Source organism: Coregonus lavaretus (assembly GCF_964263955.1).
Source record: "Coregonus lavaretus genome assembly, chromosome: 34".
Classification (NCBI taxonomy): Eukaryota; Metazoa; Chordata; class Actinopteri; order Salmoniformes; family Salmonidae; genus Coregonus; species Coregonus lavaretus.
In genome coordinates this window covers 33573872-33589512 of record NC_140021.1, presented here as the reverse complement: position 1 = coordinate 33589512, position 15641 = coordinate 33573872, and the positions used below count along the sequence as shown (strand labels likewise).

Genomic DNA, 15641 nt, shown 5'->3' with positions numbered 1-15641 from the left:
CAGACACACACAACCACCAAACAGCCTTGGTCGTTAAGGAACCAACCAACATACTTAAAGATTGTTTCAACAGCTTAGTGCTTTTCCCACCCTCCCCAGTCACTTTCCTTTGACAAAACATCTTCTGATGTTTCAATACTGTTAGGATTGGAAAGAAACATTAGAAAGCCGACCATTGAATCCCGTAACGGGACATGTTTTGACTGGCCTGGGAGGAAGGGCGAACAAGTGTTTAAGAAAAAGACAAACACTTGAAGGAAGAAGAGGGATCCTGGAGGAGAGAGTAGCGGGGAACTCCAGCAAGTGTTCCACTGTTGCTGAGGACCACTGACCTGCTAATAAGCCCACAATGTAAACAGATAGTGCCACCGCAGCGCTAACGTCCTCACAATACACATGTTCTCACAAAACACACATCCTCACAATACACAAATCTTAAAAAACCCAAGTCTCTCTCTCTTTCTTATTAATCCTCCTCCCCAATCCTTCCTCCTCCTTATCCAGGCGAAAGCCCCACGTATTAGTGTTGTGGTAAGCGGGATATGGACACTTATCCAGTGTTTGCCCAAGAAAATAGTCTTAGACGCTATGCATCACCGCGATTTAACTAATGCACGTAATAGGGGCTATTTTTCCTTAATGCCTCCTCCTTTATGTGGGCAAGTGGGTGTAAAGGCGAGAGTAAACACAAAAATCAGAGTCCTTAGGGGAGTGGGAGAGTGCACAGAAGGGGCTGCTTGAAAAGGAGAGATTTGCGAAGAGAAGCAGAGATCTCGAAAAAGAACACAAACTGCACTTCCCCTCCTCCCTTCCCCTTCTCCCCCCTTTTCGACACCCACTACACTGCGTATTGCCACCACAGCGACAACCATGACAACCCAGCAGTCCAGGTGCACTTGAGGCTGCAGGTGCCGACGTGTTTAGCTGCATTAAGCACTGACAACACACCAGTGGGAAGAGTAATCACATTTACCTGGCTGTCGGCCGTAGCCAGGTTGTGCAGCGCCCCGCACTCTGCAAGCACAGCACAAAGACTCAGGACTCCCTCTCCATCACCCTCACATGCACAACACACACCTGGGATACATTTAGGGAGGTGACAGTCAGTCAGAGACCCCAGGGAGAGGGGAGTGTTGGCGGAGTTGACCTTGGAAGGAAGGGTGGGGAAGTGGTTGTTCAACCAAGCACAGGGATCAATGTTCTTCACACTTCCCAGGCTCTGGGGGTAGTGGTGGTGGAGTGGTGGTGGAGTGGTGGAGCCATAGGGCTCCGTGTTCAAAGGGTCCGTTGGCGGTTTAGGTGCCGAGGGGCCTAGGGGCCTGGAGCCTGGGCCAATCAGACAGAATGGGACCGGCCGACCGGCAGGCGCCTTCAGGGACACCTCGTGTTCCCCACACCTGGTACCAGAGGAAGCCATTTTACACAACCACCGGCCTGCTCTTTTCTCTCACCTCTGGTCGTAACTCTTTCTGAACTGAGTCAGGGTCAGGGCACGTCCCAACGACATCCATTTACGGCACACTCCACCCTCAGAGGAAAAACAACTGCCCTCGCATTTCATAATGTGCTCCAAGTGTACTTAGCTATTGAACTCCAATAGAACTTAATCATATATATATAATCATGGGGTGCGCCCCAATAGCAGTATGACTTTCTCCATCCACTCTGCCTGTTCTGCAGAAAGAATGGAGCCCTTTGACTTTTCCTGCTGCTTCTGAACTCTCTGTGACTTTTAAGCATTATCCCGAGGCACTGCCACCCCTTACTGTGACCCCCAACCACCACCCCAACCACGGCCCCTAGTTCCCCTTGGCTTCAGTGGTCTGGAACCCTCTACCACCAGTGCTCACACACACACTCTCACACACACAGACACACAAAATCAACAGTGGCAGTCATGCTGAGCTAAGACCGGGCTGTAATCGACAGTAATGTTCTGCTTGCGAGGATCCTGTCGGCTACACCAAAGAACAGACCCTGGGCATTACTTTAAGTAACCTTTCACATTAGTACTGTAGCTCTGTGGTGGATGGACGCACCAGTGCACAAAGGAGATGCCGGCTAATTAACTAAATAAATATAGTTACAGTAAAGGACCAAAGCCGAAACCAGGGAGAGAGAGACCTTTTCATTACGGCCTGCGGATTAAAACCACTCTGTCAGGCTCAATTCGCAGGCAATTTCGCGAAACTAAACAAGCCATCACATCAAATCTTTGTCCAGAGGAGGTCACGAAATTGACCTCCTACAGTCCCCCCCCCCCCCCCCCACCCCGCTTCACTCAGCTGTCTCTAATTCTGTAACTGCATCTTTCTCTTATTCCTTTGTTCTCTCTCTCTCTCACTCTCTCTCTAACCACATCTCCCTCACTCCTCTCACTCGCTCTCTCATATTTTATTTTTCTATCATACTCTCTCTCTCCCTCAAACCTCATGTCCCTCACTTCTCTCTCTCTCTCTTTATACCTCACTCCTCTATTCCTACCCCTTCCTCTTACCCACAGTCTCTCAGTCCCAGTGAGAGAGAAGGGAGACGATGGGTAGTGATAGTGGTTTGACTCTGCAGTACAGCGTAGTGTTGGGGCTTTGATGTATGTGTTGATGAGTGAAAGTGGAGGACTGTGCTCGGACAGGCCCCTAATGAGGGAATTAAGAAGCTACGCTGAAAGCTCCCAAGACAAACTTCCCAGAGAGAGAGAGAGAGAGGGGGAGAGAATTAGGGAGAGAGAGACAATAATGCATGCAGAATTAGGCCGATACCCGCTAATTATCAAAATCCAGAAAAGAGCCGTTAAATTCTATAACCACTTAAATGGAAGCGATTCCCAAACCTTCCATAACAAAGCCATCACCTACAAAGAGATGAACTTGGAGAAGAGTCCCCTAAGTAAGCTGGTCCTGGGGCTCTGTTCACAAACACAAACAGACCCCACAGAGCCCCAGGACAACAACAACAACAACACAATTAGACCCAACCAAATCATGAGAAAACAAAAAGAGAATTACTTGACACATCAGAAAGAATTAACAAAAAAACTGAGCAAACTAGAATGCTATTTGGCTCTAAACAGAGAGTACACAGTGGCAGAATACCTGACCACTGTGACTGACCCAAACTTAAGGAAAGCTTTGACTATGTAAAGACTCAATGAGTATAGCCTTGCTATTGAGAAAGGCAGCCGTAGGCAGACCTGGCTCTCAAGAGAAGACAGGCTATGTGCACACTGCCCACAAAATGAGGTGGAAACTGAGCTGCACTTCCTAACCTCCTGCCAAATGTATGACCATATTAGAGACACAGATTTCCCTCAGATTACAGAGATCCACAAAGAATTCGAAATCAAACCCAATTTTGATAAACTCCCTTATCTACTGGGTGTAAAACCCAGGCCTACAGGCAAGTCCTTAAGCCTGCCGCCTCACTCAAATTATAGTATATTGTTCACAAATACACACAAACAAGGACAAATATCCTATCTTACCCCCCAAAAATATTGTATGTTAAGTTTTATGTAATTATCCATCAATTTACTAAATCACTGAGGCAATTCAAGTTGTCTGATGACCAAAAGCCCTACCGACACAAACTAGCCATGAACCCACTCTACTTTTGGCTTCATAAACTCTCTAACAATCATATTAGAACAACCTATCCAACCCCTCCTCTTTAAACTGAGGTCTGTTGTCTGTACTCACCGTAGTGGGAGTCCAGGTATCCGTTGCGGGGGTCCATGGCAAACAGCGTTCCACAGTAGGGCAGGCCGTGGTCCGCCAGGTGGGGCAGCGAGCTGTGCAGCTCTTTCTTTACCAGTGGGGGGTGCTCTTCTGTGGACGTGGACGGCTCCTCACCCAGCTTGCTGCCAGGGGTGCCAGGTGTGGAGGCCTGGGTGCTGATGGCATTGCGCCTCTCGCGGTGGTGGTGGTGGTGGTACTGCGTGCCCAATCTCTCATCTTCTTTAAGGGGACAGGGGGGAGAGAGCGGGTGAGATTATATATATATATCTGGGTAAAAATATGAGGCCATACTTACTGACGATACTGCATAGATCTTGGTACATTGAAAGATACTGTAAGATACTGAGTCGAAAGTCTGCTTAATTATTCACAACCTGAAAGCCATTTGGTTGTGAAAGGTAGTGGTTTCACTATCAGTAGAATCATAACAGTGATTTACGGCTGCTGCCGTCAATGGGAATTTCTTTACCTCTCAGAGTCTGCACACACGCACACACACACACACAAGACAAGACACCCATATACATGGGAAACAAGTAAGATCACGTAGCATACTCCTGTGAGGGGGAGGGGCAGTAGATTTGTTTTGTACACCTGCAACCAAACAAGTACGCATTGTGCAAATCCACGCGGGGTTTAGCCTCCATAGGAGCCAGCTGAATCCAATAGGACTCATCTCTTGTGCTCTCACCAACTAAACGAACCCAACCCCCTGCATCGTGGCCACAGTCAGAGGAGGAGCGATTCCCACAAGTCGGATCTTAAAGGCAGCTCTGTATGTTCTTTTTATAAAATAAATGGATTCCCATGGAGAAAGCAACCGGGGTCTTCTCGCCTGCATTCCAAACTGCCCATTAACCGGCCTCATGGGTAGTATCAACTCCCCCCCCTTCTCCCACCTCCTCAACCCCCTCTCTTCCAGAGTAATCTCTCACTCTCTTTCTCTCTCGGGGTGAAGGAGAGAAATTAAGAGGAGAGATGGAAAGGAGAGTTCCCCTGAGAAGCTATCCCTGGTGTGCTGGGCTGAGTTAGTGGGATAAAAGTGAAGAGAGTTCAAGGGCTGATCTGCTTTGGAAAGACTTGACCTTTGACCTAAACACTGACCCTGGCCTTCATGGGGTCGCCTGGCCCCTGACCTGTACAGACTTATTATGAGTAGTCCCTAAAGTGAGGATACTCTGGACACTGTCTTCATTTGAGAGTAAAACCTACACACTTGAAAATTCTGGTCTGAGATAATTCCTATCATCTGTACGTATAGTATGATTATGATAAATTATTAGAGTTGAATATTTTTAGGTAATGCTTTGTACGATTGAAAGTTTTAAACTGGCGGCTCTAGCCTTGTGCAATTCAGAGCCAGTTTGATTCAGTTACATACGATTCTATCAATCCTTCTCAATGCCTCAAATCCATCCTATTCCTCTACCAGATCCAGAGAGTCCACCGAGTTTGGCCTTATCCTGACTGAGCAACAGATTCACTTAATTAGACACTGCTGGGAAATCTCCCCTGGTCCAGTCCTGGTTCCTGGTTGGTTCTAATTTCACTGTGGTTGTTCATGATCAGCACGGTCCAGTGCCCACTACCCACTGCCTGTCTCTGTCTCTCTCTCTCTCCCCGTCTCTCTCTTTTAATGTCTCACTGAGAGCCCTGGCAGAGTGCCGCGGTGCCGGTGCCAAAGGTTCTGTAGCACTTACCAGCCTAGCGCTGTAAGGCCCCCCGATGAACTGCAGGCAGCAGAAAACTGCAGCTCTCCAATTTAGATTAAAGAGCGCTACACTGAGCACCCCGAGTTGGCCGCTACAGTAGCTTGAGAGTGGCACGAAAGGAGAGAGAACGAGAGAGAAGAGAGAATGAGAAAGAGAGAGATCCACTGGTCTGACTTTTATTACTCTCACTCTCCCACATCCATTACCTGCGTTCGGGCCCAGCCATGCCCCGAACGGAGCAGCAAATTCCACTAGTCTTAACGCGGAACTGGCAAGCCAGCGAGAGAGCAGAGGCTCACGCTGTCATCCGCAGGAAATGACAGTGTCAGTTATGATATAAGTATTTAATCCTATACTGCACAGCCTGTGATCTTATTAAGGGAATAATGGCATTTATGCTCTTAAAGCTGGATTAATAGGGTCTGCTCTTGCAAAGCGCAATATTAACATAAAGGGATTTCAGAGTCGGGGTTCATGTTCTCGCACGCATTGGATTTGAGGAAGGAAGTCGCGACTGTAAACTGTGCTGGGAGCCAGTAGAGCAAAGGATAGGGTTGTGCTGCTGAGAGGAGTGTAGGCCTTTATGTACTGAATACTCATCCAGTAAACACACTGCAGAGGCCGGGAATAAGACCATGTAACTATCATAGACCTGGATATGTTTCTTGTTCTTGGTCTAGTTTATTTATGTATGAGTTCCATAGACTTGACATACACAATGTACTTGTAGCAATAATCTTTGGTTTTTTGGAAGTGAAGCCAAACTCCCACAAGCCCAGCTAAACAGTTTCTATGAACTCTTTCTGGAGACAAAATACTGTGGTCATTATTCCCAAATATATTATTACACTGTGTTCCTATCTTTCTCTTTGGCTTCTTCCCCCTCTCCCCAGTTGTGTGTCTCTCATTCTCTCCCTCCCTCCCCCTCTCTCTCTAGTTCTCTCTCAGTGAACTCCAGCCCTATTCACTCATGTCTCTGAGAGGTCAAGCAGCTAATCCAATCCAATCAAATTTACTTTGTCACATGTGCTGAATACAACAGGTGTAGACCTTACAGTGAAATGCTTACAAGCCCTTAAACAACAATGCAGTTTTAAGAAAGAATACCCGAGAAATAAAGAAAGAAAAAAAAAGTTACAAATAATTAAAGAGCAGCAGTAAAATAACAATAGTAAAATAACAGTAGCGAGGCTATATACAGGGGGTACCGGCACAGAGTCAATGTGAGGGGGCACCGGTTAGTCGAGGTAATTGAGGTAATATGTACATGTAGGTAGAGTTATTAAAGTGACTATGCAAATAGATAATAAACAGAGAGTAGCAGCAGCGTAAGGGGGGGGGGGGGGGGGGTTTAATTAGATGTTCAGGAGTCTTATGGCTTGGGGGTAGAAGCTGTTTAGAAGACTTGGCGCTCCGGTAACCACTTGCCGTGCGGTAGCAGAGAGAACAGTCTATGACTAGGGAGGCTGGAGTCTTTGACATAACTGACACCGCCTGGTAATGTACTGGGCTGTATGCACTACCCTCTGAGGCCGAGCAGTTGCCATACCAGGCAGTGATGCAACCAGTCAGGATGCTCTCGATGGTGCAGCTGTAGAACCTTTTGAGGATCTGAGGAACCATGCCACATCTTTTCAGTCTCCTAAGGGGGAATAGGTTTTGTCTTCCTCTGTCCTCTTCTTTTTCCTGTAGTCCAAAATCATCTCCTTTGTCTTGATCACGTTGAGGGAGAGGTTGTTGTCCTGGCACCACACGGCCAGGTCTCTGACCTCCTCCCTATAGGCTGTCTCGTCGTTGTCGGTGATCAGGCCTACCACTGTTGTGTCATCAGCAAACTTAACGATGGTGTTGGAGTCATGCCTGGCCATGCAGTCATGAGTGAACAGGGAGTACAGGAGGGGACTGAGCACGCACCCCTGAGGGGCCCCCGTGTTGAGGATCGGCGTGGTGGATGTGTTGTTACCTACCCTTACCACCTGGGGGCGGCCCGTCAGGAAGTCCAGGATCCAGTTGCAGAGGGAGGTGTTTAGTCCTAGGGTCCTTAGCTTAGTGATGAGCTTTGAGGGCACTATGGTGTTGAACGCTGAGCTGTAGTCAATGAACAGCATTCTCACGTAGGTGTTCCTTTTGTCCCGGTGGGAAAGGGCAGTGTTGAGTGCAATAGAGATTGCATCATTTGTGGATCTGTTGGGGCGGTATGCAAATTGGAGTGGGTCTTGTCTTACCAGAGGCTGCTGTTCTATCCTGCCGATACAGTGTTATTCATGTCGTCAATCAGCCACGACTCGGTGAAACATAAGATATTACAGTTTGTCCCGTTGGTAGGATGATATACGTGCTTTTAGTTCGTCCACTTTATTATCCAGCGATTGTACGTTGGCCAATAGTACCGATGGCCAAGGCAGATTAGCCCCTCGATTAACCCCGATCTCCTTCCCCGATATCTCCGTCTCTTTCTCCTGCGAATGACGGGGATGAGGGCCCTGGCAGGTGTCTGGAGCAAATCCCTCTCGTCCTACTCATTAAAGAAAAATTATTTGTCCAGTTCAAGGTGAGTAATCGCTGTTCTGATGTCCAGAAGCTCTTTTTGGTCATAAGAGACAGTAGCAGCAACATTATGTACAAAATAAGTTACAAACAATGCGAAAAAACTAACAAAATAGCACAGTTAGTTAAGAGCCCATAAAAGCCATCCCCTCCGGCGCAATTACAAAAAAACAATAGTTCAATCAAACCAGTGTCACTCCATTCCCCTCCTCCCTCTACTTCGCCATGGTGAACTGAGTCAGGGGGGTTCATCATTCTGCCGTATATTATATAGTGTATACCACCTTAAATGGGTTCATTATTTCTGTGCATACCACCTTAAATGGGTTCTTTATTTCAGTGAATTCCACCTTGAATGGGTTAATTATTTCAGCATATACTACATTCAATGGTTTAACAAACACTGGGCAGCAGAAGGTCAACAACTAACACTTGAATGGTGATGCTGAAAGAGGAGGAATCACCCAAGGCTCACTCCTATCCCCATTTATATCCCATTCTAATGTCATCCAACCTAAACGGCTGGAAAACTTGGTTATATTTTATTTGACTTTATTTGAACCCTCCCGAGCTTCATAGGTGCAGTTTACTGATAATGATTCTTACAGTCAGGTCCAAAATTATTGCCACCCTTGATAAAGATGAGCAATAGACTGTATAAAATAAATAATACAAATTATATTATTTTATACTAATACAATTGCTCAGAGAAAGAGTCATATGTTCTTATTCTCAAAAAGATATGGGTCAAAATGATTGGCACCCCTGTTTTTAATACCTCACTTTGCGAGGATAACGGCACTGAGCCTTTTTCTTAAATGTTTTATGAGATCAGAGAACACATTGAGAGGGATCTTAGACCATTCCTCCATACAGAATCTTTTCAGATCCTTGATAACATTTGTCTGGGCCTATGGACTGACCTCTTCAATTCAAATCACGTTTTCAAAGGCTTCAAACCCAGAGACTGAGACGGCCATTGCAAAATGTTGATTTTGTGGTCAATTAACAATTTCTTTGTGGATTTTGATGTGTGCTTGAGGTTATTGTCTTGCTGGAAGATCCACTTGCGGCCAAGATTCAGCCTCTTGGCAGAGGCAACCAGATTTTGGGCTAAAATGTCATGGTACTCTGTAAAGTTCATGTAAAGCAAAAAAAAATTTTTTGCATACAATATAGCTCAGTATTTGTATTATTTATTTTATACAGTTTTTTGTCAAGGGTGGCAATACTTTTAGAACTGACTGTATATCATTTTTGGTCCAATGGTGTTTGATAGTATATTGTGTTGGATCGCTGGAGGCTTTCTAGTCAGTGTTCTCATCCATTGCGGTGGCGCTGAGTGCTCTTGCTCTGATGTGGAGGACACAGGTGTCTGCAAACACTTTGAAAAGCCTAAACTTCAGGAGCACCTCTCCAACCCTGACCATCATCAGCCTCAAACAGACCCTCTTGGCTTTTTCTCTTTCTTCCCTCCCTCATTTTTCATTCCTCTTTCATTTCCCCCCCCTTTTTCCCATGGTTTCCCCCATCCCGTCCTCCTCTCCCCCACCGATTCACAGGTCTATTCACCAACAACACAAAGTAGCAGGCCGGTCCTCAGTGGACCAAGGTGAAGCATGCCTCACACACAAAGAAAACGAAAAAAGAACTGTCTATGGTGATTGAATTTCTTAACATCTTTTCAAAAAGCGCTTAAAATGCCTGGAGGCGAGAGGAAGAAACAAGCTAATGGTGGATGGGGAGCACTGAACAAATTTCAGAGCCCTTTCCTGCTCGCGTTTGAGGTTGAAAGTGTGCTCTTGCCTTTCAAGTTTCAAAGTCCTCCTTCCTCCCGCAGTGTCACTGTTGGATTTGAAAAGAAGGTAATTGTGCTCACTGCTGTCCTGATCAGAGTGCTACTATTTCAGGAGCTTTCTCTGCCACTATAATGGCGACTAGTCTCTCCGTCCTCTCTCCCTGGCATTCTCTCGCTCCTCCTGAACCTTTTCTCTCTCTATCCATCTGTCTCTACCCCACCTTCTCGCTCACTTTTTCCTCTTCCTCTCTCTATTTTTCACATTCTATCTCACTTTCTATCTCACTTTCTCTCTCTCTCTCTCTCGCTCGCTATCTTTCTTGCCCAGCCAGCCGCTCATTAAATCCTAATGCACAGGGAATAAAGGAGCGGTGAACTCATGCAACAAATGACCAAATTAAAAATATAAAAGTGATAATGAGGTATGGAGTGGAGTGGAGCCAAATCCTTAGATGAGGGGAAAGAGAGACAGAGAGATAGAGAGAGAGAGAGAGAGAGAGAGAGAGAGAGAGAGAGAGAGAGAGAGAGAGAGAGAGAGAGAGAGAGAGAGAGAGAGAGAGAGAGAGAGAGAGAGAGAGAGAGAGAGACAGAGAGAGAGAGAGAGAGAGAGTTGGGCCCTGGGACAAGGGGGCTGAAAGTTAAGGGTGCCTGGCTGACTCAAAGTAATGAGACGGAGAGAAGAGAAAAAGCCTGGCTGCTTCGGAGAGAGTTGGTGTTTCTCAAAGGCAGCAGCCGTTGTGTATAACAAGGGTCAGAGTGCCAATCTGCTCCAGCCTCTCAGACATTTGACTTGGTACCCTACAGCCAAGACGATTTAGGAGTCGCTGCCGCCTTACGCTACTACATGTGTTTAGTCGATCACGAAGGGGCATTTGCTCATTGTTGCGCATTCTACACCCGAACCAGCTTTGTTGGGCGAAACATTTATCATTGAGGAGGTGTCATTCATTGTGCCTCTGAACAAGCACCAGCAACAACACAACCATTCTCCTCCACCTGCACATTTCTGCGAGTCGTGTTGTCTGTGGCGTGGTAATGATGGGGTTTGGCTGGAGAACCCGATGGAGGAAGGGGGGAAAAGAGGAGAGGAGGAGTGGAGGATGCAGGTGGACAACACAAAACGCTTCTTCAAAGCTCCTCTCCTCCTGTGCAATAATCTTTCTCTCGCTCTCGTTTTTTTATTTTCTCTTGCAAATCAACTCCCGGGAAAAAGACTCAAGACTACCCAATTAGCAATGAGAGAAGGAGGCGAAATTCCAGCAGCTGGCTAGGGTTTAACAAGAGCGTAGCAGCTACCTCTCCAAGCGGCTTAGGGAGAGCTCGCTGTCCCTGGCACATCTATAGACAGAGGGAATCCTTTACGATTAGCAGCACAGGCTGAAAGGAGAAAGAGAGAGAGAGAACCTTCAAACTCCACGAGAGGAGGAATCGCAAACACAACAAGAGAAGAGATCAAGCAAGGATAAGTGCAATTGTCTCTGTTTTTCTGATCAACTTCTTGGCTAGCTGTCCTATAGGATGCAGGTTTTGCAAGAATGTTTCCTTTTAACCCCTGCTGAGGGAGCTTCAGTGGCATCTCCCACAACAGAGTTCAGCTGTGTATTGTGTTGAAGGTGACTGAGTCTTAACGGAGCTTCTTCAAGTGTCTTTCACATGGAGACGTGACACTAGCACAACATCAGATAACAACCTGTTCTCTTAACCTCCCAAGACATGATCTGTAGCATCAGAGACAATAGACTATTGGCCATCTTCCCATTTATCAGTCACAAACCATAGATGTATAAATATAACTTGGATAATATATATTTTCAGGATACCAACAGGGAAAAGTAGTCCATTACCAATCTATAAAATCAATGTCGAAACCACACAAAAGTTTGCTATTGCGCAATACGAAAGAGTTCACTCTGTAACTTTTAGCCCTTGTCTTATTTCTTCTCTCTGCAGAGTATCCCATAGTGCCGCATTATTTAAATATGGCCGCTGTGAGTGATGCTTGGAGTAATTGCAGTGAGAAGCAGTGGGCAGGTCGGGTGGATACCTGCTCCACACTGGCAACCCGTTGTCACCCTCTGATTTCCCCCACAGCCCCGACAGCTGCTCTCCTCGATATTCATCTAGGGTCATTTTCGACAGCTCCCACGTCTCAATTTGGCTCTGCTGATTCAAATAATCAAAGCTTGATGATGAGTTGGTTATTTGAATCAGCTGTGTAGTAGTAGGGCAAAAACCAAAAGGGGGGGAGGGGACCCAGGACCGAGTTTGGGAAACCCTGGCCTAGAAGGCAGAGGGAAGAGTGGGGAGGAATCAAAAGAAAGCTAGGCTTCTTCCCCCTTCCCTTGTCTCTGTGCTCTCCGTGCTCAAATCAGCCTCACAGCAGGGCAATGCCTAACCCCACTCCAATCCCCACTGACTACCTTTCACACACCAGGGTCCTGACATAGGCCCACCGTAGGGGCACGGAGCACTATCTACAGTCCCTCAGCCCACTTGATCAGGAGAACATTGTGAAGGAGCAGTGATGTTCTAGTCAAACAGCTACAAGCACTGGCTAAAATGCACAGTGATGGGTTTGGGCCATAGGTATCCATGCATTTTAGAATGTTGAAGAATTTCAGTCAAAAGGCACCTTGGCTCATATTATTTTAAGAATCAAAACCCAGGAGATGCATTTGATCAGTGCTCGAAACCACAAAGGCAATAACAAAGACAATTTCCCTGATATTAATTTAAACTGAAACAAATATATAAACGCAACATGTAAAGTTTTGGTCCCATGTTTCATGAGCTGAAATAAAAGATCCCAGAAATGTTCAATATGCACAAAAAGCTTATTTCTCTCAAATTTTGTGCACAAATTTGTTTACATCCCTGTTAGTGAGAATTTCTCCTTTGCCAAGATAATCCATACAGGTGTGGCATATCAAGAGGCTGATTAAACAGCATGCTCATTACACAGGTGCACCTTGTGCTGGGGACAATAAAAGGCCACTCTAAAATGTGCAGTTGTGTCACACAACACAATGCCACAGATGTCTCAAGTTTTGAGGGAGCGTGCAATTGGCATGCTGGCTGCAGGAATGTCCACCAGAACTGTTGCCAGAGAATTTAGTATTCATTTTTCTACCATAAGCTGCTTCCAACGTCGTTTTAGAGAATTTGGCAGTACGTCCAACCGACTTCACAACCGCAGACCACGTGTAACCACGCCAGCCCAGGACCTCCACATCCAGCTTCTTTACCTGCGGGATCGTCTGAGACCAGCCAAACTGTGGGTTTGCACAACAGAAGTTCTGCACAAACTGTCAGAAACCATCTCAGGGAAGCTCATCTGCGTGCTCGTCATCCTCACCAGGGTCTTGACCTGACTGCAGTTTGGCATCGTAACTGACTTCAGTGGGCAAATGCTCACCTTCAATGGCCACTGGCACCTGGAGAAGTGTGCTCTTCACAGATGAATCCCGGTTTCAATTGTATGGCATTGTGTGGGCGAACGGTTTGCTGATGTCAATGTTGTGAACAGAGTGCCCCATGGTGGCGGTGGGGTTATGGTATGGGCAGGCATAAGCTACGGACAACAAACAGAATTGCATTTTATCGATGGCAATTTGAATGCACGGAGATACCGTGACGAGATCCTGAGGCCCATTGTCATGTCATTCATCCGCCGCCATCACCTCATGTTTCAGCATGATAATGCACGGCTCCATGTCGCAAGGATCTGTACACAATTCCTGGAAGCTGAAAATGTCCCAGTTCTTCCATGGCCTGCATACTCACCAGACATTTCACCCATTGAACATGTTTGGAATGCTCTGGATCGATGTGTACGACAGCGTGTTCCAGTTCCCGCCAGTCTCCAGCAACTTCGCACAGCCATTGAAGAGGAGTGGGACAACATTCCACAGGCCACAATCAACAGCCTGATCAACTCTATGCGAAGGAGATATGTCACGCTGCATGAGGCAAATGGTGGTCACACCAGATACTGACTGGTTTTCTGATCCACCCCCCTATTTTCTTTTTTAAAGGTATCTGTGACCAAAAGATGCATACAGTGAGGGAAAAAAGTATTTGATCCCCTGCTGATTTTGTACATTTGCCCACTGACAAAGAAATGATCAGTCTATAATTTTAATGGTAGGTTTATTTGAACAGTGAGAGACATAATAACAACAAAAAGATCCAGAAAAACGCATGTCAAAAATGTTATAAATTGATTTGCATTTTAATGAGGGAAATAAGTATTTGACCCCCTCTCAATCAGAAAGATTTCTGGCTCCCAGGTGTCTTTTATACAGGTAACAAGCTGAGATTAGAAGCACACTCTTAAAGGGAGTGCTCCTAATCTCAGTTTGTTACCTGTATAAAAGACACCTGTCCACAGAAGCAATCAATCAATGCGTCTTTCTGGATTTTTTTGTTGTTATTCTGTCTCTCACTGTTCAAATAAACCTACCATTAAAATTATAGACTGATCATTTCTTTGTTAGTGCGCAAACGTACAAAATCAGCAGGGGATCAAATACTTTTTTCCGTCACTGTATCTGTATTCCCAGTCATGTGAAATCCATAGATTAGGGCCTAATGAATTTATTTCAATTGACTGATTTCCTTATATGAACTGTAACTCAGTAAAATCTTTGAAATTGTTGCATGTTGGTTTATATTTTTGTTCAGTGTAGCAGCGGTGGCCCATTGCAATGCAATGCTAGTTCGGTCTGTTAGGGTGGAGGGTAGATCCAGGCATGGCTCTCTGCCCGCCAGGCCGGACTAGGCCAGCTTTCCACTGGGCCGGCGCATTGGAATCCCACTCCTGACGCCACTGTGATCCGTACAGGGCCTGTGACACTCAGATTAGGAGGCACTCGCCAAGAGAACATGGACACCCATCCAAAGCAAGAGGTAGGGAAGTGCCAACCAACAGTTAGAGCTAAATAAAAAATTGTTAGTGAATTATGTCCAAATGCCACTGTGGCAGTGAATTCTTACCTAACAATACAGAATTATTATTGTTTCTACAAACTCTATGAAGAGTCTCAAGGCTGCCTCTCAGTGCTACTTTGCTAACACATTGCGATGGATAGATGGTGTGTGTGCACATGTGTGTGCGTGCATGCACATTTGTGTGTGTGAATATTAAGAAAGTTAGCCAGTGCTTACTAGTCAGAGGGATAATTAGACACTTCAAAAGGCACCTGCCCACCCACTGTCCCGGCACCTTCTTCTCCTCGCCCCATTTAAATGTATGTTAACTCGTATCTGAGGCTAGCAGGCTAATTTAACTTTTGACATTTGATATCTGAGGAATGAGAGGGATCAGCCATTTAGCTGGAACCGGATTACCCCCCCCCCCCCCCCCACACCCCCACCCCCCTCGGTCCTCTGCTGCCCTCCTCCTTCCCCTTTCATCCCAAAAAAACCAAACCCCTCTCTCTCTCTCTCCCTCTCTCTGTCAGGCCGGGTGGATGGTGGATTCATTCATTTGCCTGCTGCTAAGCAGTTTATCAATGACTGGTAAATGTCTCAGACTCGGAGTGGAACATCCATCGCTCGGTTCCTCTCCCTGTCCCTCTCTCCCTCTCCCCAGCTCAGTGGCCATGGTTATTATGGTTCTTCTGATGTTACACTCAATGTATGGATCAGTTCACTGCCCTGGCCGTTACTCCCTTAGGTGTTGATCTATTCTGGCTGTAACTACATCCTTAACAGCTCAACAAAAAGTCGATTCAACCTTTTCATTCAACTGAGACATGGCAGCTTTGCTAGTTTCCAGTAGCCGTTTTTGGCGCTTTCAGGCACAATTTTGCCAAATGAAAATAAATTCTAGAGGCACATGACCTCACC

At 46.2% G+C, this 15641-nt stretch overlaps 1 protein-coding gene across 1 annotated transcript in view; it reads right to left on the bottom strand.

Annotated features, from left to right (window-relative positions):
• LOC311109177 (transcriptional activator GLI3-like) overlaps nucleotides 1–15641 on the bottom strand; it is a 170475-nt gene that overhangs the window by 97876 nt on the left and 56958 nt on the right. The window contains exon 3 of the mRNA XM_084152014.1: nucleotides 3696–3953. Within this exon, the coding sequence (XP_084008140.1) occupies nucleotides 3696–3953 (258 nt within the window). The remainder of the gene's footprint in view (nucleotides 1–3695; nucleotides 3954–15641) is intronic.